At 36.9% G+C, this 25,826-nt stretch overlaps 1 protein-coding gene across 9 annotated transcripts in view; it reads left to right on the top strand.

Moving 5' to 3' along the window:
• TRIP12 (thyroid hormone receptor interactor 12) overlaps nt 1-15,821 on the top strand; it is a 79,906-nt gene extending 64,085 nt beyond the window's left edge. For all 9 annotated transcript variants that reach the window (XM_049803176.1, XM_049803175.1, XM_049803174.1 and 6 more), the window contains 15 exons: nt 10-83; nt 190-389; nt 1,155-1,282; nt 1,572-1,723; nt 2,185-2,327; nt 3,608-3,764; nt 5,040-5,138; nt 5,672-5,786; nt 6,158-6,312; nt 6,829-6,993; nt 8,182-8,346; nt 11,974-12,087; nt 13,818-13,912; nt 14,113-14,216; nt 15,285-15,821. In XM_049803176.1, the coding sequence (XP_049659133.1) occupies nt 10-83; nt 190-389; nt 1,155-1,282; nt 1,572-1,723; nt 2,185-2,327; nt 3,608-3,764; nt 5,040-5,138; nt 5,672-5,786; nt 6,158-6,312; nt 6,829-6,993; nt 8,182-8,346; nt 11,974-12,087; nt 13,818-13,912; nt 14,113-14,216; nt 15,285-15,481 (2,063 nt within the window). In that variant the 3' untranslated portion in view covers nt 15,482-15,821. The remainder of the gene's footprint in view (nt 1-9; nt 84-189; nt 390-1,154; nt 1,283-1,571; nt 1,724-2,184; nt 2,328-3,607; nt 3,765-5,039; nt 5,139-5,671; nt 5,787-6,157; nt 6,313-6,828; nt 6,994-8,181; nt 8,347-11,973; nt 12,088-13,817; nt 13,913-14,112; nt 14,217-15,284) is intronic.
• The last annotated feature ends 10,005 nt before the right edge of the window (nt 15,822-25,826 follow it).

Below are 25,826 nucleotides of genomic sequence, written 5' to 3'. Positions count from 1 at the left end.
TTGCCTCAGGCTATGGAAGAGTTAGAGAAGATGATGAGGATAGTGATGATGATGGGTCAGATGAAGAAATAGATGAATCTTTGGTAAGCTTTTGCTCTGGGGGCAAGGGGAGGGAACAGTGTGGGAAGAGGCTTAAAGAAAAGCTAGCAACAAGTTTCCTAACGTCTGTGGCTTTTTTGTTTTGTTCAGGCTGCTCAATTCTTAAATTCAGGGAATGTGAGACACAGACTGCAATTTTACATTGGAGATCACTTGTTGCCATATAATATGACTGTGTATCAAGCAGTTAGGCAGTACAGTTTGCAAGCCGAAGAGGAGAGGGAGTCTACAGATGATGAGAGCAACCCATTAGGAAGAGCTGGGATTTGGACAAAAACACATACCATTTGGTAAGTTTGCTAGAGAAGTCAGGGGACAACTTCCTCAGTTTCCTAGATGTATACACATAAAGAAAATTGGAATATAGCTGTCTTTTGGAGGTGGGGGACAACGACAACTGAAGCTTTGAATTTCCTGATGTGATCGAGATAACTTGAATCTTGGGAAGAATTCATTGTTAGCTGCTGACATCCTTTGTAACTCATAAGTGAACCTGAAGCACAAGAAATGGGGAATCTTAAATGACACCTGATAGATGGAGGGAAATCATTCTTAGTGTTACGTAACTAACCACAAACAATAGAGAATGTGTCTGCAGTCTGCAAGTAATGGTCAACTTCATACTGTTTTTCATAGTTGATTGCTGTACCGGTATATGTATTCTTTGGCCATACTTTGCAAGGAGTAGTATTGACCTACGATTGTGCCAAACATTTTAACATTCAGCAGTGTCTTTTTCTTTCTAATATTTAAATATGTTATTCAAAAGCAAAAAAACCCCTACTTTGTTTTCTTGCCTATAACTTCTGCTTCTCTCTTTCCAGTTCATGGAGCTGGAGGGTCCCTGATTTTTTCTCCTCCATGACATATTTTGCTATTCAGGGCCTTGCTTCAAAGGCTGGATCATATCCAAATGCATTGTTCTTGTCTGTCTGTGTTTAACTGTCATTTAAGTAAAATTGTGTTAATCAAAGAACTAACATTTTATAACTGCTTTTGTTTCCATATAAGTTGTTATTTCACAAACATGTTTCTAACTTTTACTTACTTTAAAGGTACAAACCTGTGCGAGAGGATGAAGATGGTAATAAGGACTGCGTTGGTGGTAAAAGAGGAAGAGCACAAACTGCTCCCACAAAAACCTCACCTAGAAATTCTAAAAAGCATGATGAATTGTGGCATGGTGAGTGTGTTGCCTTGCTACTAGTATGTTAGGTTTGTGAAACTTCTTAAAGGATGGGGAAGAAAAGTGTTTAGAGACACCATAGTGTTTCTTTTAAAGCAAGCGTAGTATAAGAAAAGTAAGTATATATTATGTGTATTAAAACTAAAGATACTTACTGAATTATGTAACTAAATGGTTGTAATAAAGTGAATGCCGTGACTAATACTACCTAGGCTCCTAATAATCTTGGGAGGGAAGACTTATAATTGATTTGTTTTGGTAACATACTCCTTTTTTTTCCTGCTAGATGGTGTATGCCCTTCGGTATTAAATCCTCTAGAAGTTTACCTCATATCTACTCCACCTGAAAACATAACATTTGAAGATCCCTCATTAGATGTTATTCTTCTTTTAAGAGTTTTACATGCTATCAGTCGATACTGGTATTACTTGTATGATGTGAGTAGAGCACTTTTAAAATCATTTTCATAGTTGATACGGGCAGCTCTGCCCTGAAACACCTTAATATAGCCTTCTTCCCCTGTCTGCTGCCCCCACACCCCCAAGACAGAATAAAGCAAATACTATCATTTCCCCCTATCTACTTCTCTAACTTCTGGTAAGATGAAGGCTATATATTCTTATAGTCAATCATATTTCCTTTAGCACATTATAAACACATTTGCCGTGCTTTTTCCTTCCTTAAGTTCAAAGAACAACATCATTCCTGAAGAGAAAATGAGTAGTAAAAATCTACTCAGTCTTTTTTTCATGGCTTAAACTCTGTATGACCAAAGTGGCAATGGAAGGTTTTTTTTCTTGTGATAAGCAAATTAGAAGCATAAAAAAACCTCTTCACAAAGGCTTGGTATTCCTTCTAGCATTTTTTTAACTAGAAGTACGTTGTTTTTTTAACACAGAATGCAATCTGCAAGGAGATAATTCCAACCTCAGAGTTTATCAACAGTAAACTGACAGCAAAAGCAAATAGGCAGCTCCAGGATCCTTTGGTAATTATGACAGGAAACATACCAACTTGGCTGACAGAACTTGGAAAAACATGGTATGAATGACTTACTGTATATATAGTATTTCTAATTTGAGTTCAGCAGGCCTCTTGGCTGGGCAGCCCAGGTGCATCATATGTTACAAGGCTTTTTTGAAAGTGCTAGGGGACAGTAGAATGTATTCACAGAAGTCTTGCTAAGACGCTTAGATGAATGTTTACGCCTATATTGCATAGTTTAAACCAAATATGGAGGGATAGACTAGCTGCAAAGTTCAGACCACTTCTTACAGGAGTTTGAGTCATTCGAAGTTTTCTCATTGAAATAGTAGTACTTGAATATTCAGATCTTTTTTTCTCCTGTTAAACTGTTTAATGGCATTTTTGTATACCACTACATTTATCTTAGCATATTCAATATAGTACGAAGGAAAATATCTCTATAATTACTGAAAAATATTATAAATAATTTTAATAAAGCTATATTCATAGTACTTTGTAGTATGTTGATACACAGTGTAAGCTGTAAAACTCTTGTACTTGAAACAATGAGAAAACAGTTGACGTTTTGGTGTTTTTCAAGCACGCTAATTAAAGAAACATTGGTGACAATTGACTGGAAATAGGTACTCTAGAGAAACTACTTGGTTTTTCATGTTTAAAATAAGGTCTCTAAATTTCTTCATAAACATTCTAGATAAATGAGTATGAATGCATATTTTACAAACATCTGTAGTGGTATTTGTTCTGTAAAACTGCCTTTTCACTTAAATGTCAGTGGAGGACTACAGTGTTAATGTGCACATGCCTTCAAGAATAGTAGAACTGATAAAATAAGTTTCTCTGGTAGTCTTTCACAGACTAGTTGAAGTGCTTTTTGAAAATGGTAGAAGGTAGAATGCTGGTGCTGCTGCGTAGGCAGGTTCTACCCTTCTCCCCCAACCCTCCCTACCATGGGACGTTGAGCCACCTTCTTAAAATCTTTGATCTAAGTTAGATTTACTAATTGTAAACCAGGTGTGCACAAGTAAAATAATGTTTATTTTCTCATATAAACTTTGCATAGCCAAGGCATTCAAGTATTTTGAGTTATTTTTCTGGAAGAGTTAGTTTTTTGGCATTTTTTGTGGTTCCTTCTTATATTAAATTGTTTCTAGAATCTTGCTCTTAAGCATTGTAACTAAAAGTGTGTTCTGGAAGCCTTCATTTGGAGGCTGCTTTCACCACAGTGTTTAAAGTGCTAATTTCAGGCGTACTACCTTTCTATCGTGTTTTAAACTAAACTATAGTCATAGATGCCAGTTGGAACCAGCTAACTAATCCAATGCTCTTTACAGCCCGTTTTTCTTTCCATTTGATACGCGTCAAATGCTGTTTTATGTTACTGCTTTTGATCGTGATCGAGCCATGCAAAGACTACTGGATACTAATCCAGAAATCAATCAATCAGATTCTCAGGATAGCAGAGTGGCACCGCGACTGGACAGGAAAAAAGTAGGTATATTTTATTTAAAAATATAATGAATGATCTGTTTATTTTCATATCGTCTTTAAGAATATCATTGTAAGCAAGATTTACTTGTAAAACTTCGGGTTTTGTAGTATACCGATGAAGGTGAGGTTTATTTTTATTAATCTAAAAGCCCCCGGGTAGAAAGCAAAATGTCTTCTAGGTGTCTGCCACTAGGTGGCAGAAGGGGCTAGCGTATGCTACACTTCCTCACATCCTGCTTCCTTTTGAATTGTCATCTTCACATAATTTCTGAAGCTATACTCCAAGAATTAACTTTAAGTTTTAGGTTACGTTAGTGTTGTTTCCATATATTAGCTTGTAAACCTCTATTTTGCTTTATGTAGAATTTCAGAAGAATTCAAGCAATAGGATTTAGACCCTTAAGTGTTACCTGAATAAACAAAAACATTGTCCTTGTATTCTGGGAGAGTATTAAACCTCCTGTTACAACATAATAAAACTAAGCTGTGACTTTTAAATTGAGGGAGTCTTGGGTGTCAGCCTTGAGTCTGCAGAAATGTTATCTTAAACTAAGGTCTGCTGTATGGTGTAAATCTGCCATATGGTCTTGAATATCTCTGGGGGAAAAAACACAAGAAACATGAGAATCTAGTTCAGCTAGAATATAGCTGCCAACATGTAAGAATTCCAGTGCTGGGGGTGGGTGCATGTGGTTGTAGGGTTTCTTTGTTTTGCATTTGTTGGTTGTTTGTGGGTTGTGCGTGGGTTTTTTTGTTTTTGTGTTTTGTGTGTGTGTGTGTGTGTGTGTGTGGTTTTTTTGGTTTTGTTTTGTTTTCTTTAAACCTGCCACTTTCCCTACTAGAGAATCTGCAAGGGCAGGGTATAAGATTATTCCTTTAGGTTGCTGAAGTTCAGCATCTTTATTCTGTGTTTTCTTCTCCATATATTAGTTCAAGATATGTAGCATCACATGACAACACTTCTCTGCTACATTATAGTCTTACTGCCAGATTCTTGGCAAGACTAGTACCTATTAGTTATACTGATGTACTAATACTATACAAATGTAAGGCATTGGGTTTTTTATTTTATGTTGAACACTTTAATTCTAGTCAGTTTTCATATAGAAGCAAGAATTATTTTATCAAAGTATAAGCTTACAAATTGTTGAACTGTGGAACTATTAGCATGGGGTGGAAAAACTTGCATAACTGATTTTTTTTCCTGTTGTAACTGCCTTGGGAGCTGGGATTTAAAGACATAATTTCACGACTTAAAACTTCTCTAATGTGTAGCGCACTGTGAACAGAGATGAGCTGTTGAAACAGGCAGAATCTGTGATGCAGGATCTAGGCAGTTCAAGAGCCATGTTGGAAATCCAGTATGAGAATGAAGTAAGTAATATCAATGCAGTCTAATTTAACCCCTTTTTATTGAAGATTAATACAAAAAAGCTACAGCTTTCCTAGAATGACTTGGTCAGACTCTTGGTCCTTCCCATTGCTGGTGCCACAAAATTTTAATCTATTAATTATCCCTAATCCACTTGGTTGTGACTCTTAGTTGATAGGAGAAACTCTCTTCTGATACACTAAATTTCATAATCAGTCTTCAGAGCACACTTTTCTCCTAACTCTAAGCAAACAGCTGTGTGTGTTTCCTCTATAATATGATCATTAGGTGGTTAATACTTTTATTCCACTATTATTCCCTCTGATATGTGGTCTTTCTAAGCTGTCTCAGTTGTATTGTAAATGTTGATGTAGCTAGGTTCTTTAGATGCTTTTTGCAATGCAGTTTTCTTTATAGCCAATAGTGTACTATATTTCTCAGACTTAGTAAAGATTTTCATAATCAAACTGACCTAATGGACTAATTTATTTATCTCATTCCCCTTCCTCTCCCCGCACCCTCCCTCCCCCTGAAGGTTGGCACAGGCCTAGGCCCCACGCTAGAGTTCTATGCACTTGTATCTCAGGAACTACAGAGAGCAGACTTAGGCCTTTGGAGGGGAGAAGAAGTGACTTTAGCCAATCCAAAAGGTAAATGTTTTACTACTTAAACTATCAATATTGATCTAGCATTGAATTGGTTCTAAGTTGACTTTAATTATGTGAATGGCTTTGAAAGAGCACCTCAGTTTGTGGTCAGATAATGTGCTTCATGACAGTGTGTGATAATTTTTGAGGTTTTTTTTTTTGTGGGTGGGTTGTTTTGGGGGGTTTGGGGTTTTTTGTTGTTGTTTGGGGTTTTTTTTTGTTTGTGTGGTGTGTGTTTTGTTTGGGTTTTTTTGGGGGGTGTGTAATTTTATAAGAAGCTTTAGGTTATGCTTATCTGATAGCTGCTTTCAGACTTGCATCTGGAATGAAACTAGCAGTGTATGTACTGAACTTTTTTCTTTTTTCCTCAACAGGAAGCCAGGAAGGTACCAAGTACATCCATAACCTTCAAGGCCTTTTTGCACTTCCTTTTGGTAGAACAGCCAAGCCAGCTCACATTGCAAAAGTTAAAATGAAGTTCCGCTTTCTGGGAAAACTAATGGCCAAGGCAATCATGGATTTTAGACTGGTGAGAATAAAATGGAAAATGTGATTCTGAAGGGTTAAATGAAAATTCTAGTTCTGACTGTGTTAGAGAAAAAATAGCATTAAGAGTTGCATGGAATTATTTTCAGCTCTAGCAGTTTGGGTGGGGTGGGGGGAGAGGGATGCAGCTGAACTTTTGAGGCGGGAAAGGGTAGTGTATATTGAAGATCTTTACAGTGGTTTTTGAGACCATAGTGAAAAAAGGAAAAGCCATTGACTGCCGTGTGTTGCAATCTCTTTCCAGTCTTTCAAGATCATTTTGGGTTCATTATTATTCCAGCTGCTAGCTTGCTGATTGCTCTAATGTATATGCACTAGGTAGTCAGTTGTGTTTTCTCCACTGTAAATTTCTCAGGTAAAAACACTCAGACACGGTGTTTTGGTGTGTGGCAGAACTGAGACTTAGTAAATAGTATTCTAGATCTAGTCAAGATAAAATAGCAAAAGATACAGTTTTGGAGGACAGTTAAATACTAAAAAAAACCATTTTTATTTCCAGGTGGACCTTCCTCTTGGACTTCCTTTTTATAAATGGATGCTACGACAGGAAACTTCCTTGACATCGCATGATTTGTTCAGTATTGATCCAGTAGTAGCCAAATCAATATATCACCTTGAAGATATTGTAAGACAAAAGAAAAGACTTGAACAGGATAAAACACAGGTGGGAAAGTAACCCTAAACTGGAAGAGTGCATCTTCACATATGTTTGGATTTTATGAAGTAGTGCTTAATACTGATGGTGATAGTGATACTAGTGATGATGACTTCATTCTAATAAAAGGAATAGTTTTAATGTTATTAAATCAGTAGCTAGTAAGTATAACATGGGTTTTTTGTAATGTAGACTAACATTAGAATTTTATTATGGGATTCTTCTGTATGATTAAACACAGGCTAGAAGTGGCTAAAACTGCCAGATGTTTGTCTAAGGTAATGTCTCTTTTTGGTTCACTTTGAAAAGGCTAACCGACTTTAATAATGGAGGAAAAAATATCTATCCTTGATTTTTGAACATTCAAAAGGCTTGGCTTTTGTATTGGTTGGTTTAGTCAAACTTTCAGGTTTTCTTGAAGTGCCTTTTATGGGGTTTTTTCCTCCCCCACTGAAGAGCTCTATGCAGAACTGGTGTAAACTGGCTTCATATGTGAGCATACAGGTTGTTTCATAGATGCAGAAGAGTCTTAATTTTTTGAGGTTATCCACTCTTAGCTGAAAATAGTACCATTCACTGTTGCGAAGTAGTGATAAAAGGTCTTCAGCATGCATGCTATTTGTAGTGTCCGATGTTAATAGATGGTAGGTGGTAATAACCTGATTTATAGTCAGTACATGTGCTTTGTTACTAGTGAAGTTATTGCAAGCTTGTGGGCCTTTGTTTCTCTTCACCTGACTGTCTCACTCTCTATCCTTGATCACTGCTTTTAATTTCCCAACAAGAGTTTGAAAAACCTGAAACCTGGTGGATGAAAGCTGAAAAATGTCAGTATGAGTGCTACTAAGTATTGTAAGGAAAAAACATAGCCTATCAGCCTTAGCATATTAAACATCTTCTCTTGCAGTAGTATTTTCTAAATAAATAATATGCAAGAAGTTAGAAGTAATTCCAAAATTTCTAGAAAAAAGTGTACTGTTAGGTTCTTTCAAGTTTGTCCATCAAGTTAGTTTATTTGGCTTGTCTTGGTTTACTGTTATGTATGAAAAATATGGAAGGAAGGCGAGGAATACTGTAACAGTATTAATAGTAATATTCTTATAGAAATGTTTGTCAAAACTGCTTTAGAAGTTGTAACTTTTAGATAAGTTAATGTGAATTAATTGTTCTCACTGGTTTTCACTTCCAATTTTTTAGACCAAAGAAAGTCTACAGTATGCATTGGAGGCTCTGACTATGAATGGCTGCTCAGTGGAAGACCTAGGGCTGGACTTCACACTTCCTGGGTTTCCTAATATAGAACTGAAAAAAGGGGGAAAAGATACACCAGTCACCATCCACAATTTAGAGGAGTATCTCAGAGTATGTAAAATCAAAGCTAGGACTAAAACTTCTTTGTTCTTCCTCAGCTTGCTCCCATGTAGTTTGTTTCCATATATATTTCAGTTCCTTCTCATGAACTGGGCACAGCAATAACTTTCCTATTGATTGCTTCTCTTCTGTACTAGTTTATTACTACAGAAAAACTGTTTGAATCCTAGTTAGTGCACCTGACTGGAAAATTTTATAGTACAAAAAAGTATTATTTGTATGGTTTATACATAATAAAGTAATCAGAAGTATGGTTTTTTGGATAAAAATTGTTGTAGGAAGTGGAGTGGTTTGAGCTGTGGACTTTTCAGAATCTTTTAACAAGTTCCCACATCTGGGTATGATAATGAATTTATTTGCAATAGTGATTTAGTACCTCCTACCCATGCTTCAGTGGGCTTTGAACTGCTATAATAATAGTGAAATTTTTTTTTGGAGTCAGACTTAAGAAAATATCAGTTCATTTGGGAATCAAAATTAGAGCAGTAGTATTAAAAAAAAAAAAAAACCACCAAAAACCCCCAAACCAACACAAACACCCCCTTCCCTCTCCACCCCTCAAAACAGATAACAAAACAGTGCCATAGCAAGTTGACAGTACACCTGCATATTGATTTATTTCCATGTCAGAAGGGACATAAAACCTAGAAAAACAAAAGGGTGATATTGCTGAACAAAGGTAGGAAACTGTTTCTGTATAAGAAAGTATTAAAGGGAATAGGTTAAAAACAGCCTGGAGAAGATATGAGGAAAGGCAGGAAGAATGCAATATTATCACATGAAGTCATAAGTGGGATGGAGGTTAAGATTGATTGCATCATGAAAAAGCCATTATTCCAATTCCTAAATAATGCATTTTCTGACAGGTTAGTCTGCTGCCAGGTTCACTCTGAGGACTGTTAAAATTTTTCAAGCACTGATAAGAAACACATCTGATGTTTTGGTAGAAATGATTCGGTAAGGGACATATAAGCTCCCGGATATCAACTGAGAACTTTGCAAAGTTATTCCATAATTGTTACAACTGAATATTGAGCAGTTGCTGTTCATTTTCCAGATTCAAGCTGTTATGCATGTATCCAGTTCTCCTATCTTTATTGAAAGCAAGTTCTGCTAAGAATCACTTCGAAAATTAAACATGTTTGGATATAAAGCTGTTTGCAGACTTACAAATGGCCAATGCCAACAACCATAGTTTGTTAGAAACAGCATTTGCAGTCTCTATTTACTGAGGAAAGCTGAGCAAGGTTGCTTTCAAGTCTGACTTTTGTACAGTTTGCAGTCATTTTTTTTTTGATCTAAGTAACTCGTATCAGATATCTGATAGGCTGAGGACGGCTTGCAGACAGATGTCTTGGATGGCCTGTAGTTGTCATATTGCAGGTCTCTGTTGTAAAGGAAAAGCAGATCACTACAGAAAGCTTGCTCTCTGCTTCTTTCTAAACAGCTTTTGGGACTATTTTCTTTAAGGGACACCTGTGCAGTTTTTCTATCCTTGTCTTTATACTCCTGCTTTATAGAGGAGATTTTAAACTAGATACCAGTGATTAGCATTACAGACTTGATGTGAAGGAAATAAAAAAGATTTCAGAAAGAAAATCGGTGTCCTCTATATCACAAGTATGATGAATTGCAATTTAGAAACAGTGTATTTAAATTATCAGCTAGCCTGTACAGCTCCTGTGGGTCAGCTGCCCTGCTCTTGAAAATGGCATTTTCATTAAAATTTTGTGTGTGTATTACCATTAAAAGTAGTTTATAAAGCTAGAATATTCTACTGTTACTGTTCATGCCTCCTGCAGTCATGTCATTCTACCCCCACAGGAGCTACCTTTTTATCAGGAAGTAGAACTATTTGAGCTACAAGTATAGTGAAAGACTTTATTCTCCCTCCTGTCCACCCTCCCACGACATTCATTCTGCCCTGTACTATAAAGAAAGAGGCCAACTTGCTTGTTCTAAGTTTGTGGACAAAAAGTTTCTGGAGTGCAGTTTTTTGCCTAGCAATTTGATGTCCTCTTTGAATCCACAAGAACACAGTGCAGCATAATTTTGGCACACATCCCTGGTCATAAAAAGTAATCACAATTCTAAGTAAGCAACTCTGCTGTTAGAATAGCTATAGAATATTCTATGTTATAGAACACAATAGAACAGCCTTCTGTGCTGCTGATGGTTACTGGCTTCCTCTTCAGTATTACAACCTGATGTGTGAAAGTAGGAGCATGCCTCTTACCTGAAATCAGGTAAGATTCTTTTATAGGGAAAGCTTATCCACAGATCCCAATAGGCTTTTGTATCTGAGAACTTTCTGGACCAAGTAACTCTTCAATTATTGGGACAGGGTTAAATACTTGCTTCAGGAGTCCATCAGTATCAGTGAGGTTTTTAATCATATTCAGATGCATCCTTAGATGTCTTCCAAGCTTTTCTCAGCATTCCAGGCCAGAGCTTTTAACACATTTAAAAGCCAGTAGCTGTGTGTTGACAACACATTTTTTATAACCAGCCTTCATTTCCTGCTAGAATTGAGGGTATCCAAGGCAAGTGTAATGATCAGTAGCACTAAATGACAAAAGAATCTGAACTTGGCATGCAATCTGCCATGTATGATATATTGCTTTATTTAGTGGAGAAATACTGGCTACAGGAGACTTAAAAGGAATTTGGTCTTGTTTGTGTCATGTCCCTTTCCCTCTCCCCAGTGATTATTGTTTCAGTATGTGCTGTCCACTTTGGAAGGTGAATTTAGTCCTGAGGGAGTAACTGCAGATACAAAACCAAAGCAAAACAAAAACACACATAAAAAGCCTAGGTTACTGTCTTACTGTCTTTTGCCTTATGATTCTTAACCAAATCCCCGTAACACGAAAGGAAATTATTTCTTTTTTCCCCTATGTATCTTTCCCATGTATTCTTGTTTATATTAAGTAGCTTAATATAACAAGAAGACTAAAGTTATGTTTTGTAACACTATATTAGAAAAGGGACCCATGTGTTTCCATGGGGGAAACTAATATAATACTGCCAGTGATACCCTAAGGATTTCTGTTTCAGTTGCTGAACTTTAAATGGATATCAGTGTACAGAGAGAACATCTAGGTTAGGCTTCTAAAAATATCTAATAAATGTTAAGCTTTGTTTTAAAATGTTTTGTTAAATAGGTTCAGTTTAACCAGCTATTCTGAATTCCAGGTATTAAGCTTGTTTTATCAAAAATAAAGGCAAATAAGTTGTTTAAATTCTGCGTGAGTTGTGCATTAGGGTATTCTAAACATGGGGTCATTGGAACTCAAATGACTTTTGTGAATTTGCAATAGCAGACCACATGAGAAAGCTGTAAAGAAAAACCCCAACAAATTCTGTCTGTTGCATTGCAGCAACACTGTACTTGCACATATGCAGCAATATGAGCTTATGGATTAAGCCAGAATGAGGCAATGCTGTCAAGCAGCTCCATGAATCAAAGTTCAAACTCTGCCACAATTATAGTGAGCATATGGCTAGGCTTCTGTAGGGTCTTTTTTTGCAGTTGTAGTCTTTTGTACAGTAGTGATCGTTCCATGCTTCCTTTGTTCAAATGACTTTTTTTTTTCTCCCTGCCCTCCTTCCCTGCAGTTGGTTATATTCTGGGCACTAAATGAAGGTGTTGCCAGACAGTTTGACTCATTCAGAGATGGATTTGAATCAGTCTTCCCCCTCAGCCATCTTCAGTACTTCTATCCTGAGGAGGTTGGTAAATGTGTTTTTAGTGATGCTTTTATAACCTTACATCTGCATGTATGGACAGTCTGAACCTAGGTGTGCACTGGATGCAGTGCATTTGTGAGAGTCTGATTATGTTTCTGATGTATGTTTGCAAGACTTGGTGTTCTTTATATTGCATACTTAATCCAGCTTTTCTGAGAAAAGTGCTTAAGTTTACGTATGCAGGCTCTCTATATTGGTATGGATACTTCAATTAATTCCTTGTATTGCAGTACCTTTTAATAGCTGTAGATATAGATGCGGATGCTACTTGGATGTTCTATTGAAAAAGTAGATAGCTCTTTAACAAAGCTTTCAACAGTAAGAGGAGATTCAGATGAAGGGGTAAAGAATAAGGGTAGTTGGTCTTGCCTTGTTCTTACCACCCACCGTATCAATTTCCATGTAAAATTCTTACGCTCTTAAGCAGCAGACTCAATTGAGACACAATTATGGCTATCTGGACTAGGAGAGAGAATGTTTTATTACTCTGCCTCTCGGGCATTTATTTGAAGACTGTGCTTTGAAGGGTTTGTTTACCTTCATAAACTTAAAACTTTGACTTCATGAAGAAATGTTAAGCATGCTCTGAAGCAGTGTGTCAGCCAAGCCTTTGTTACTCTTTTGTTCTTGGTGCTTTGCAGTGTGAGAGTCTCTTAAAGCTGAAACATGTAACTATAGCGATTCTTCTTCATGTTTCTCTGTTGGTACTACTTTCGAAGAGTACCACCACCTTTTTTTCTGCAACAAATTTAAGGCTAGTAAAAATGGCAGATTATTCTAGTTGCCTCAGTGTTTTACCTAAATTTCTCCATTTTGTGGTACTTGTGATGCTGCTTTGTCTTGTTGTTTGGCATGGTTTGATGCTTGCTTCTGCTTGGAAATTTTAAGATACGGACACTAGTCGGTTGCTAATCTACTAATACGGTTGATCAAAATTAAGCCGTATGAGTAGTGTGAGATATATCTTTTCCTTGATAGAATATACATGTGTGATCCTGTGTTTTGTTGCTGGTAGGTATCCAGACATTTGAACCTTTTTACAAACCATTCCTAAACTATTATAAAGAACTTGTAAAATTTTTTTGTGCGTGAACAGAACACCTAGGTGTGTCAAACCTCTGGTTTTATTGAGACTGGGACTTTACAACTCCTTGTGTATCCTAGAAGGATGTCTGTAGAAGCTTTTAATGTTTAGACTGTAGCCTGTAATCTCTGCTTGCCCAAGTGCATAGAAACAACAGGCAAAATAATTTAAGTATAAAACTGCTACCTGATAGATCCATCTCTGTCTAATGATTGATTTTATTTTTTTTAATTTCAAAGAAGAGCTCAGAGTTCTAAAAAGCAAATGTAAAGACTCTATTCTTCCAATTCCCCTAAATTTCTTCAAAAATTTAAGATTTCCAAAAAGCTAAGGCATTTCTGGTTCTCCAGTGTAAATTGCTTAAGAGTGTCTCTGTTCCAGGAGATGCATTCAGCATCTCCTGTGATAGTGGATTGCATGCAAAAGCAGATTCACCAAATGAGGCTATCACTGGGATGAAGCTATTGCACTCAAAGAATTTGGGAGGATTGCTTGGGGTGATTGAGGTTTTTCTGCAGCAAGCCATTCCAGAAAGTAGAATGCTATAATAGTAGCTAGAAGGGACAGTACTCGTTCTGCCTCAAGTTCTAAATGGAAAAACTTACTTCCTTGTTTTTCAATTTTATAGTTGGAGCAGCTCTTGTGCGGCAGTAAAACGGACACTTGGGATGCAAAGACTTTAATGGAATGTTGCAGGCCAGATCACGGTTATACACACGACAGGTAATATGGTGTTAGTCTTGTTAAAAAATGAATAAGTATTGGCACTAGAAAATACGTATTTAAATAATCTTGATATACTGTTATTCAAGCTAAAGGAATGATATGAAATTTATTTGAAAATATTTGTACTGCACTGAATATGAATCTGATGCAATTGTTTAAACAAAATAATAATAGCTTGCTTTTTTTCCCCTCCTTAGTCGAGCAGTGAAGTATCTCTTTGAAATTCTAAGCAGCTTTGATAGTGAGCAGCAAAGACTGTTTCTTCAGTTTGTGACGGGTAGCCCCAGACTGCCTGTAGGAGGTAGGTTTTGTTTATTACATATTGCTCTATATTAAATCAGTATTATTAATGCATTTCAGAATAAGTGGATTATTTCAGTATAGGAAAAAAATACTTAACTGTGTGTTTTAGAGGTTCATACCTGTTTGACATTTCTAGTTTCAGAAGTGCCTTGGTAGACTTCAGGTAGAATTCTCATAAACTTTGAGATACTCTCATGACACTTCATTCAATTGACTGTCTCCAGGTTTAATTTGTGTTACCAGATAACCTATTGGAGGACAAAAAATAGTTCAAAATTTAAACAAAACTGAAACCCCTTAATACTGTATTCCTTGGCTAGAGGTGCATTCAGTTATGACAACAACAAAATGTTGCATTGCTACCTGGAAACAATAATCTCTTTTCTAGAAAGGAGACAATACTACTTTGTTAAAGTGATAAACTTTAATTTTTTCCCTTTTTGGATTTCAGAATTTAGATGAGAAGCAGCGAGGAAAACTGAGGAATTTGCTGTCTTTGCTAGGGCCCATTATAGAATACACATTTTACCGTATTGTCAGCTGAATGCTTTGCAAGTAATAACAGAATTTATGCATCTCTTCCATTACTTATGTTCTTTGGGGGGAAGAGTGATATTTTTTTTTTATTACTTTAAATTTTTTCTAGAGTTGTTTTAGGGAGAGATGGTGCAGACAGGATTGAGGGTTAGGAGTATAAAAACCTTAGCTGGAGTAAAAAAAAAGATACCACAGTCAGATAATTTCTGAGAATCTTAGAAAATGTGTATAAAACCAACCAACTCTTAAAAATACTATGGTTGGAATAAGGTTTTTTACACATACAGAACACAAAAGTAGATATGTCTAGCTTTTTTTTATTCATCTTGGAAAACTAATCTACAGACAGGATTTTAGGTATTTTTTTAGCTTGCTATATGGCCTTATAAAGCCATACGCTAAACTTTAAAAAATGGAGGTTTAGTCAGTTACGACAATGCATGCTTCCGTAACTGTTAGATGTCTACAGTATTAACTGTGGGTTTTCAAGAGGAACAACCTTATTCTGAATGTCTTTTCTCATTAATAGGCTTTCGAAGTTTGAATCCTCCGTTGACAATTGTACGCAAGACATTTGAGTCTACAGAGAATCCAGATGATTTCTTACCCTCAGTAATGACTTGTGTGAACTATCTCAAATTGCCGGACTATTCAACTATTGAGATAATGCGTGAAAAACTCTTGATAGCTGCAAGAGAAGGGCAGCAGTCATTCCATCTTTCCTGATCACAATGAAAAATGCAATGTCTGCCTGTTACAGCAAAAGACAAACTCATGATTCTTTTCTAAATATATCACCTGAGTCAAGGAAACGTGTTACGCCTTCTTGTTGTAGAAAAACGGCTTGCAGATTATAAACAAAGACACTTGGTTGATATTCATTAAAGGCCCCTATGGACTTAAAGTGATCAGGCCCTAAAAGTTGTTGTGACAAGGTTTCTTTAGCAAGTTCTTGTTTAAATTATCATTTATTTGATGAGTGAAGTTTTTAACTTGCTTTGCTGTGTGAAATTTAAAAAGGGATGTTTTTCCAGGCTGGAACAATAAATGTCGCTGTGCAGTTTAATACTGGGCTGTGTGTATCCATCTAGCTAAAAGTTTTTCCTCCAAAGACAACTTTTGTACATAAGTACAGAAATTAAAATACACCATGTATTTGACAAATCTAGTTTAGTAGACTAGTTCTGTGTACCCTCACCTGCCTCTAATTTTACCCATCCTCATGTATTGTCTGATGTGCAATTCACTTGGTTCTTTTTGTGTGCAACATTCAACAATTGTTATGTTTTGGTTAGCATGGGCATTTAACTGCTCTATGCCTCTTTCTGATTAAGATAATTTAAATTTTACTGAAATCAAATATATATTGTCAATATAATTCAGCCTTTGTAACTAGGTAGAACCTTTCTTATAGCATAGTTTTACTGTAGTGGTAGGATATAATGGCGACAGTCTTTACCAGTCGACACTCTAGAGCTGTTTACACAGTGATTCAGGCAGCAAAAGCCTCTTACTAGAGGCAAGGAAGAATTATTTCTTTCATATAGTTGAAGTCCAACAGCTTGGGCTGGCCAGTGTGTATTGTGGTAAGGCCAGAGCATTTCGAATTGATGTAAAGTTTTTTAAAAGACAAATTAGTTGTTTCATTCCCTGTTTGAGTAAACAATTTTCTTGTTCTCGATCTAAGTTCCTGGTTACTTTTGTAGGTTTTTTGGGGGGTTTTTTTCTGTTGTTTTTTTTTTTCTCCCCGCCCCCAGCGCTAGCTTGGAACAAACAGTTCAGCCTTTGTCTTTTGACACAGATAAAGCACCTGTAAGCAATGCTCTGTCCAACTGTTTTATGTGCTGATTTCTCAAATCTGCAATAATTTACTCCATCAGGTTAATGTTTTTACCTGAATATAAATAAAAAAGTTTGCTTCACCTTTTTGTTCATAGTTTTGTACTGTATGCATAAAGTTCAATTGTGTAAATTACTGTAATGCAAGTAAATCATCCTAAATCTACTTGGCTAACAGCCTGCAACTTGTGGATGATTTACTACTAAAACAAGACCTTTTAAGACCTCCAACTTAGGGGGAAATTTTTTCCTTTCTATGGGTTAAAAAACGGGCAATTACAAATATTCCTGAGATGTACCTGCTATTAGTTCATCTCTATGAAAATGTGATAGTTAATTACTTTTATTCAACTTTGAGAAATCAAAATTCATTTCAGTGCTTAGAAATTGTTAAATTCTGGCTAATCAGGCTAGTGTTTCCCCTAAACTAACAAGTTTTCTTTTATCTAGCTGAAGAACTTGTACTTCCAGAATATGTAATGGACATTCTTCCAGTGAACATTCACAGAATTACATGTGGTTGCTCATACCAGTGCCACTGAAATGTAATGCAAATCTGTCATGAGCATGAGTAGAATGTGAAATCCTTGCACAAAGAACCTGATAACTGAACAGTTTCTACTACCGTATTAAAACTGAAAGAAGGCGCTTCACACTGTACATATAATAATGGTAGCGCACAGTGCGGCATAGTTTTCATAAAACTTCAAGGCAGTGTTTAAACTATGGACTGGTGTTTAAATTGTTCTGATAACTTGATCAAACTGAGCACAAAAAAAGTGTTTATAGTGTGTGGATAGCAATTTGTTCATTTTTTTAAGGTTCTATATTTTAAAAAAAACTGACTTGTGTAAAAAAAAAAAAGAAAAAAGCTAATATTTTGTATTAAAATATCATGTGTATTGATATTTTTTTACCCATGTTGTCTCCCTCTAGAATCTGGCTTTCATTGACTTAGAAATTTTGAGGAGCTTTCAAATTTGATATATAGCCATTGATGTAACTGTTTTAGTGGGAAAATAAGTTGTTGGTTGCCTGTTTAAAAAGGAAGGAAAAAACCAAATACCTGTGATGACAATTTTTGTTGTGCTGGCTGTCATTTTCAGCACAGACTAAGGATGTAGTTGACCTGAAAAGGGAGTGAAACCCTTCTGGGTGACACTTTTTTCCTACCTAGGGCAGCTTTTAGTGTATTAGAAGAGCAGTCTGGCTTAAAAGGTAAAGATAGCAAATTATAAGAATAAATTGAAGAGTCACAGTTTGCATGACTGCAATACTTTCCTACAAACAGAAATATAGTGTCTAAGAGTAGTTTAGAATAAGTGGAGGGGTGGGGCAAGATGTTAGGGATTCAGGAATTTGGATTAAGGGAAAAGCTCACTAAAAGCAATCATAGGTGTGTGCGGATGCCTGTTGAGGACTATGTAGCCCTCAGAAGAATGTATAGTCATCTTAATACTGAACTGCTTTGTATACCTTTATAAGGTATAATAAAAGGTACAATAAGAAGTCTTATTTTTGAAAGTAGAGGCTTTTTTTTTAACATGGTAAGTTCAACTGGTTTTGGAGAACACCAGCCATCAGTTACTATTTTGGATGAGTTTCATGTCCTTCTAAATTAACAAGAGCAGCAAAAAATAATTCATAGAAAAAAGTGCCATCCAAGCATTGATAGCTGCTACTGTGAACTTGTGCAGTGATTTGTTTGGGGTTTTTTTTGTTAGATGTTTGCTTTATACAGAAGTCTTTTGTGTAGGCAACATTTACGTAGTATCACATCTGACATGAATTAGTAAGTTGTGGTGCTTCTTCATATTCTGTAAGAAGGTATACAAGAATTAATTCCAAGTGTGTGAAATCCCCATGCCCACTGCCAAACTTAATCAGATATTCAAATTATGCAAACTGCTTGCATAATTGAATTGCCTAGATTCTCTTTTTTCTTCCTTTGCCCCCTCAACCATATGTTTTCTCTATCTCCTTTCCCTTACTGAGCTCTCCTCTGCTGAGAAAGTGGGTGCCTAAGGGCAGGGACTGATGAAATTCCAAGTGCCTGTGTCACTTGTGCCCTCTTTTCTGGCCGCTGCTGGGCCCTGTCCTGTCTCTTCAGCAACCTGTCTTCAAATGAATAATACCAGTTTCCATCATCTAAGAAGCCTGTACTTCTGCAGAGGACTTTCTAACAGGACATTAGTCTACCTGACTTCAGGGATAGTGCTTTGTTTTTAATGTGAATGTGCCTCCCCCAAGCCAAAATGCTTTTCTGTAGCTAAAGCTGGTGGCAGAATGGAGAAAAATAAAAAGCTTTGCTGAGATGGATGAGAATAAGTTTGGAAGTGAGGCAAAATCTTACTGGTAGTTGAGCCTTTTCAGGGCTTGTTGTCTTTGTCTTGTACTTTACTTTCCCAGTCTCTTGATAGCTTGAACTGGCAAACCTCGAAGCCATGAGATCTCTTTCTGTGATCTTGCAGGAATTTCACAGCTGCACGCTCTCAACTTGCTCTCTCTCTCCCAGTGCATTGTGTTTTTAATAGTTTTTCTCAGATGAGTGTAGCTGGTTGCTCCAAGAGTAGTAGTTGCCACCTCCACACCGGTGCACCAGCATAAGCTGCACTGTCAACACATTTTAACAGAACATTAATGCATGTTTATACAGCAGATAAACAAATTTCCTAGCTCTGCTGCCTGTGACTAACAGTGAATGGTTCAAGGAGTAACTGCTTTAGTGGGCTGGGGTAGAAGATGCCTTTAGGGGAGTACTATGTCCTTGTCTCCTGGGATTGAAACATGCATGTATTGATCCAACATCAAGCTGCTTTGGGGGGTGGAGGAGGGACAGGTCTTGGGTCTCTTCTTTTGCTGTGTGTATCTGGGGAGTCATGAAATCTTGAACTGTAAACAGGAGAATTAAGCAGAGGGGAAATGGTGATGATATATCCAATATTTTCAAGGCACTAGATGAAAGTTCCTGATAGCTCTAGCTCTAGTTTGGCAGCAACTTCTGGAAACCTGGTTCAAAGAGGAAAAAGAGAAGTAAAAGGAAAAAAAAAAAGGGGGGGGGGGGGGGGGAACAATCTCAAGCCACAAAAAACCCCCAAACTAAAAAAAACCACACCACCCTAAAAGGAGTAATAGCAGAGATGAAAGTGTGCTCCCCCCTTCCCCTGCCCAGCCCCCCCCCCCCCCCCCCCCCCCCCCCGGAAAAAAAAAAAAGAGGGAAATTCCTAACTCTAGTGACATCTTCCTGTAGTTAAGAAGGAAGCTGCCCAGTTCAAGCTGTAAGCAGTATGTTGGGGTAAAGCAACAAGTGTGTTGGGGGGGGGGTGGTGTTTGTGGGGGTTTTAGGGTGGGGGTTTTTTGGTCCTGTCGGTCTCTGTCCTGTTCCCCCTCCTTTAGTATTAGACTGTGGCTATCACTAAGACCCTATTAAAGACAGAGGTAGATAAGTCTCTGGGAAAACGTGAGACAACAACCACCCTACCCTGTTGTCTGAGAACAGGAGAGAGGTGGAGGAAGGTGGAGGTTTCCCTTTGCAAAGGTAAGCTTAAACACAAGGTATTTTTATGTACTGAAAGCCAAGGCAGGCTGGTGCTATGGAGATACTTTAAAGCAGTTATCGCATCTCTACAGCTATTTCCCAAATTATTTCCCAACTATACAACTGAGGGAAAGGTAGAGAGAAAAGATAAGAGATTTCATGAGCTGTGTGTAGACCCCTCTTGGCTGCTTTCTGCTTTTAACTGTCCTGGATGGTAGGATCCTACAGGAAGGGAGAATAGGGGATTTTTAGACTTTTGCCCTAGTATGGAAAACTACTACAACAAATTAGCAGCAGAAATTGTGGCAAATGGCTAACTGTATTCAGTGATATTTTTGTGGCATTTAACTGAGGAGCTAGACCTTACGGACTCCTGCTTCATCACTTTGCCTGTCCTCCCATTGTTTGGTTCTTTATTCCTGTGGCATCTTGTGGCTGTTTCATATAATGGATGAGGTTTAATATTTGAGACTATTTAGTGTAACTTTTTCTGATAGTATCAGAATACATTTCATAGATCTTTGGTAAAGTAAAACCTATGCTTTCAGGGAAGACAGCAACCTTCACTGATGCTTTGTAGTGAGTTAGTGAAATGGGTCACAGGAGTAAAAACAGAATTTAGTGAAATTTTGTCTGTTTTAGGAGGCCCCTGAGCTACAAATGATGGGAAACAGAATATTTAGGGCAAATATCATGTATATGGCTTTAGTCTTCCTTTAGCTGCTATCCAAGGTATTCTAGGCTAAATAAATATAGGCCTGTCTGCAGCTCTTCTGTCCTTAGGGCTTCTTGTATGCAGAAGCCTCTTCAGCAGGCAGGTGATGCAAGCAGTAATCCAGAAATAGTTAGCCAATCTAGGAGGTGGCACTTTATTTCCTAGCCTTTTCCAACCTTTTTTTCACATGTTATTACTTCTATGTATCAAAACCGTTGAGGCATTGGCTAAACAATGAAAACTTCCTACCTAATTATTTTTTCTTGAAGCCAGTATTTCCCATAGTCTGTGCTATGCTTTTCAAACAAATGGCAGTATTTAATCTTTATGCCTTCGTTTTGGAGCTTGGCGTGCTTGATTTACTGAAAGTATTGATGTTACTAATAATTCGGAAAGGTTTCCCACAGTTTTGACACTTCCTTGGTATGTGAAGGAGCAAGACTTGTTCTGGAACAATAAAAGTATAAATGCTATTCAAAAAAACCTGTTTTAAAATGGTTATCAAACAGTAAAATTATCCCCATCTTTAGTAACACTGAGTTCTAAGACTCGTAATTTCTGATTTTTGGCCAGCAGTATCAGCTGCTTCTGCTAGACCAGAAATGAGAGGTAAAGGGAGAAACTGGCTGGAGAGCAGCTCTGCTGAAAAGGGCTGAACACAGGTCAGCAGCATGCCCTGGGAGCCAACGAAGGCAACAGCATCCTGCGCTGCATTAACAGGAGCGCAGCTGGTAGATCCAGGGAAGGGATTATTCCCCTTTGCTTCATATCCCCAGGGAACAGATTGTGCGGTCTCTCTGGGCTTTTCATGACCCAACTGGATAAATCTGTTTTACTAAAACATGTTGCATTTCTAAAATTAACTGTGTAGAATTTAAAATCAAAACTGCATGCAGGCATTTACTAATGACTGAGAATCACAAAAAGTTGATACGCATCTTAAATAGTCTTGTGCTGTTTTGTGCTACATCAGTCCTATCAATTTAAATAAGTTCAATGGGAGAAATCTATATGCAGAGAGAAAAGTTTTCTAATTTTTCCAATAAAATTAATAGAATTGACAAGGGTCTTTATTACAGCTGTGGATTATGAGTAATCTCCCCTTCAGAGAACTCCACTTCAACTGACTGACAATTACAGGCCTTAATTATTTCTACTTTTCTTAAAAGGGTTTCAACTTTAAAAGTTTTTCTGGCATCTTATTCCTGTTTTTAATATTGAGGGAAGTGGCATTTACCTGCGTTCAAAAGCTGTACGTCTTTGTTCATCTCTGTCCTAGCAGGTGGCTGGTGATTTGCAATTTCTTCCAGAGTAAGTAGTTAACATGATTTGACAGCAATTATGGAGAGATGCCATAATTCCGTACAGGATTTTCTAGAAAGAGCAGTTCTTACAGGTGTTAACCAAAAACAACGTCCTGAAAACTGCCTAAAAATTGAAAGATCAGGTAGAACTAGGAGTGTGAAATGCAAAAAGACAGGAAAAAGTTCTACTCCCGTCCCACACGTGGAATTTGAAAAATTAGTCCCCATACATGAGTGACCACAGCAGTGCTGTGTATGTCCATGGTGATGCTCAAGATGTTTATGATCATGTTATATAATTAACCTGGTGCTTTACTGTGTATTTGCAAATTTTTAATAATACATACTTGCAAAATACATTTTCTACCGAAAGCTCGCTGTGCCGTTTACAACAGATTAATTTAGCCTTGATCCGATGAAATGTATGGGCAAAAGAACAGACAATAAGATGCTATTTGATATCAGATGCCTGTTTTTTTTGAGACCATTGTACATTGTAGCTGCCAGTAAAATTTGATATTGTTTTTGGCAACTGTGGGATGCCTGATTTTGGGTTGACATAGATCCTCCATGTCCATAAGTGTAAACAGAAAAACGTGTAGCAAGAAGCTACTGATTAGTTGAGATCAAGTAGGATTTCACTTTGTGTATCATTTTGTTAGAGGTATTTATGGATGCACCAAGCAATCTTTGTTAATACAGTTTCATAGAAAAACATCTGTCTTAGGAATGACATTGGAAAAACAATGATGGGAGTTAAAGCTAGAAAGACAGCATGTTATAGGAGGAACATATGGCTTCATGACCTAATGAGGCTGACACTGTAACTTGGCAGCTATCTGCCTCTTCTCTAGCAGCGTTGTTCTCTTAGATATATTTACCTCTCTGAAAAGTAAGAATGTAAGTAATGTACAAGAGAAGTTTTATTAGGTAGACACAGTGGACAGCTTTACAACAAATCCTTCAACTTGAATGTAGAAGCAGTATTAGTAATAAAATAGGGGGAGACTGTACGGTACCAACTTTATATAGCTATACATTACTTTTCATCTTCTGTTATTCTTGTTGCTACATACATTATATGTTACAACTGCTGTCCCCATTCTTGGTTTCCTGTTTTTCTCCTTTCACAGCTTATTTTTTCAGTAGTGTTGCATTCAAACGTGTTCAACTGCTACCTTCATATTAATGATTTAAAGGTTTTATCCCTCTGTGCTGGATCAGACTATTTCTGACCAAATTCCAGCCTTGATGTAACACCACCGATGTCCAGATGTTTAATATCTGTAAGATATCTGTAAGTCCAAAATAAGGCTTTTAATCATTCTTGCAAGGGCTTTAGAGCTTTAGCTTTTTCTTTTTTTTTAAAATACAACCATCATCCCTGTCAGTCTGGCCTCAAACTCAAAAATAGATTCTTACATCGATACTGGCTTGCTGATGCTTTCTGCTTAACAGGCCCTCTCTTATCCACATATATCTTTCAATGGATATATCATATCTATCATGTAACTGGCATTTTTGTTTACACATTCATTTTTTTACTAGTAAAGACAACTTTGCTTTGCTTATTCCCATTCAAAGGACAGATACGCAGACCATTTTTAGTCTATTGCTTTGCTTTTGTCAACCATCTCTTCTCTCCATGTGTATCTCATAGCTCCCTTTTCTCCACCACAGTAAATATAAAGTTCTTGTCTTTCAATGCTCCATAAAAGCACCTTTGTACTCTCTCCTGTTCTTTATCGCACACCTGTACATATTCTCAGGTTACCTCAGACGCCTTAAAATTTATCTTTAAAAAGTTTCTTTGCCATAATGTTTACTGCAGAAATGATCATGATAAATGACAATTGCCGTCTATGCTTATGGCTTGTTGTGATGGTTGATACTGTCTGACTGTCCTTTGTGCTGTGTTGTCTTTCTGTAATGCCTGGCTTTGCCCTCTCTTGTGCTTTAATGGTAAGCTTTTTATAGTGGAGAGCTTTTTTTTGTCCTTTATGTACAGCACTAAACAGAACGTGGTTGCAAGTGGAGTATTGCAGAACTGTTACCCAATCTGGAAATGTGAGAAAAAAATTACCAGCTGCCAGGGATTTACTTTTAATCTTTTGTGAGAAAAGGAAAAAAACAATTAGTTATTAAATTTGATTGTTATCTAAGGGAAATAAATTAATAGCAATAATTTTAGCTTTTTAATAATTGTCAAATGGAACTAGGCAATTCCCGTTACTTAGTTGTCAATATAAATATTTTTATCAAAGATATTATGGCTCTTTCTGTTACTTCCTTTAGGAGGCCTACCTATTTGATTCTTAATCATGAAAATGCATATGTTCACACCTGAATCAATGCAAAGATCAGAATAATATATAAAACTATGTAATAATGTCTTTTAAACTTCATGTTATGGTCATATAGTTTTAAAAGGTGTTAAGAAATCTAGACTATGTTCACTTTTTATTACACAATATCAGCAGAACAGCTTTCCAAAGGGCAAATCTGTACCTTTCATTCAGTTTTTATAGTAAAATTACTCTGTGTGATGTCCTCTTCTTAGTTGGCCAAGGCCATTTATGAAATTTACTGGCAAATTCAAGGTAAGCACATTTCTTCAGAGCTTGCCTCATTTGTCATTTGTTGGAGCTTTGTTTAAGTGTATGACTTTCTCCTCTATCTAGAGCTAATCTAACAGGGATTAGATATCTTCCATTAGCTGCTATGTGGTAGACAGCATGGTACGTGCTGTACTGCTGCTTTTCTAAACAGTGTGGTGTTTGTCAGAGAGACCGAGCTACAGCACCTATGCGCATAGCTGAAGCTGTCAAACAGATGACACGGATTATTTCTGCCATATGCTTTTTTGTTAAGAAGTAGTACTTGATGTCTTGCCTTTCTGGCTATGGAGAGTAGAAAACTCATGTGACAGTGGAAAACCAGATGCCATAAGGTTTATCCCTTGCTCTATATGCAATCAAAGAGAGCACTTTGGTTTTCAAGTTCACAGTTTACACACCTTTATTTAAAAACTTCAGTAAAGTTGCTGGTAGCATTAACTCTGTTCCTCTTTTTTTGTAATTATGCCATTTTTTGCAGAATTTATAGTCACTGAGGAAAGGAACAGTTTGCTTTAAAGTGATCAGCACCTTGACACTGTCTTCTGCAAAACTAACCAGCCATCCTCCCAAAAGCAAAAGCTTCATTTACAGAGGTACCACGTAATGCAAAAGTGCCTGCTTGCCTGATAAAAGTCATCTGTAACACTGTAGCACACACCAAAAGTGCATGTGCTAGATGTTGAGATAACTAGACATATATGTTTGAGATAGCATGCCAAGTTTTTATGACTTAGATTTCTCATTACTTGAACAAAAACCTATGTGTTGGGGACTTCAGTATGTGCCTCTCTACTCTGGAGAATCCTGTAAGCATACTTTCTTTCCTTGTAGTTAATATAACACAAAAACACTTCAAAAAAAAAAAAAAAAGAGGTAAAGCTGAATGTGGAATATAAATGAATGATTCTGCATTTCCTATTTTGAATTATTGACTCATTAAACCGTGTAAGAACATGAACTTTATAGCTACTCATGGAGGTAAGCAAGAAGACGTTAAGAAAAAATAAAAAATCTGCTGTTGCTCTGTTTTTGTACTAGGCAGTAGGATAGTACTTGT

The sequence above is a fragment of the Accipiter gentilis genome, chromosome 6 (assembly GCF_929443795.1).
Source record: "Accipiter gentilis chromosome 6, bAccGen1.1, whole genome shotgun sequence".
NCBI classification, from domain to species: domain Eukaryota; kingdom Metazoa; phylum Chordata; class Aves; order Accipitriformes; family Accipitridae; genus Astur; species Astur gentilis.
The sequence above is the reverse complement of the archived record's forward strand: the minus strand, read 5'-3'. Positions and strand labels throughout refer to the sequence as shown.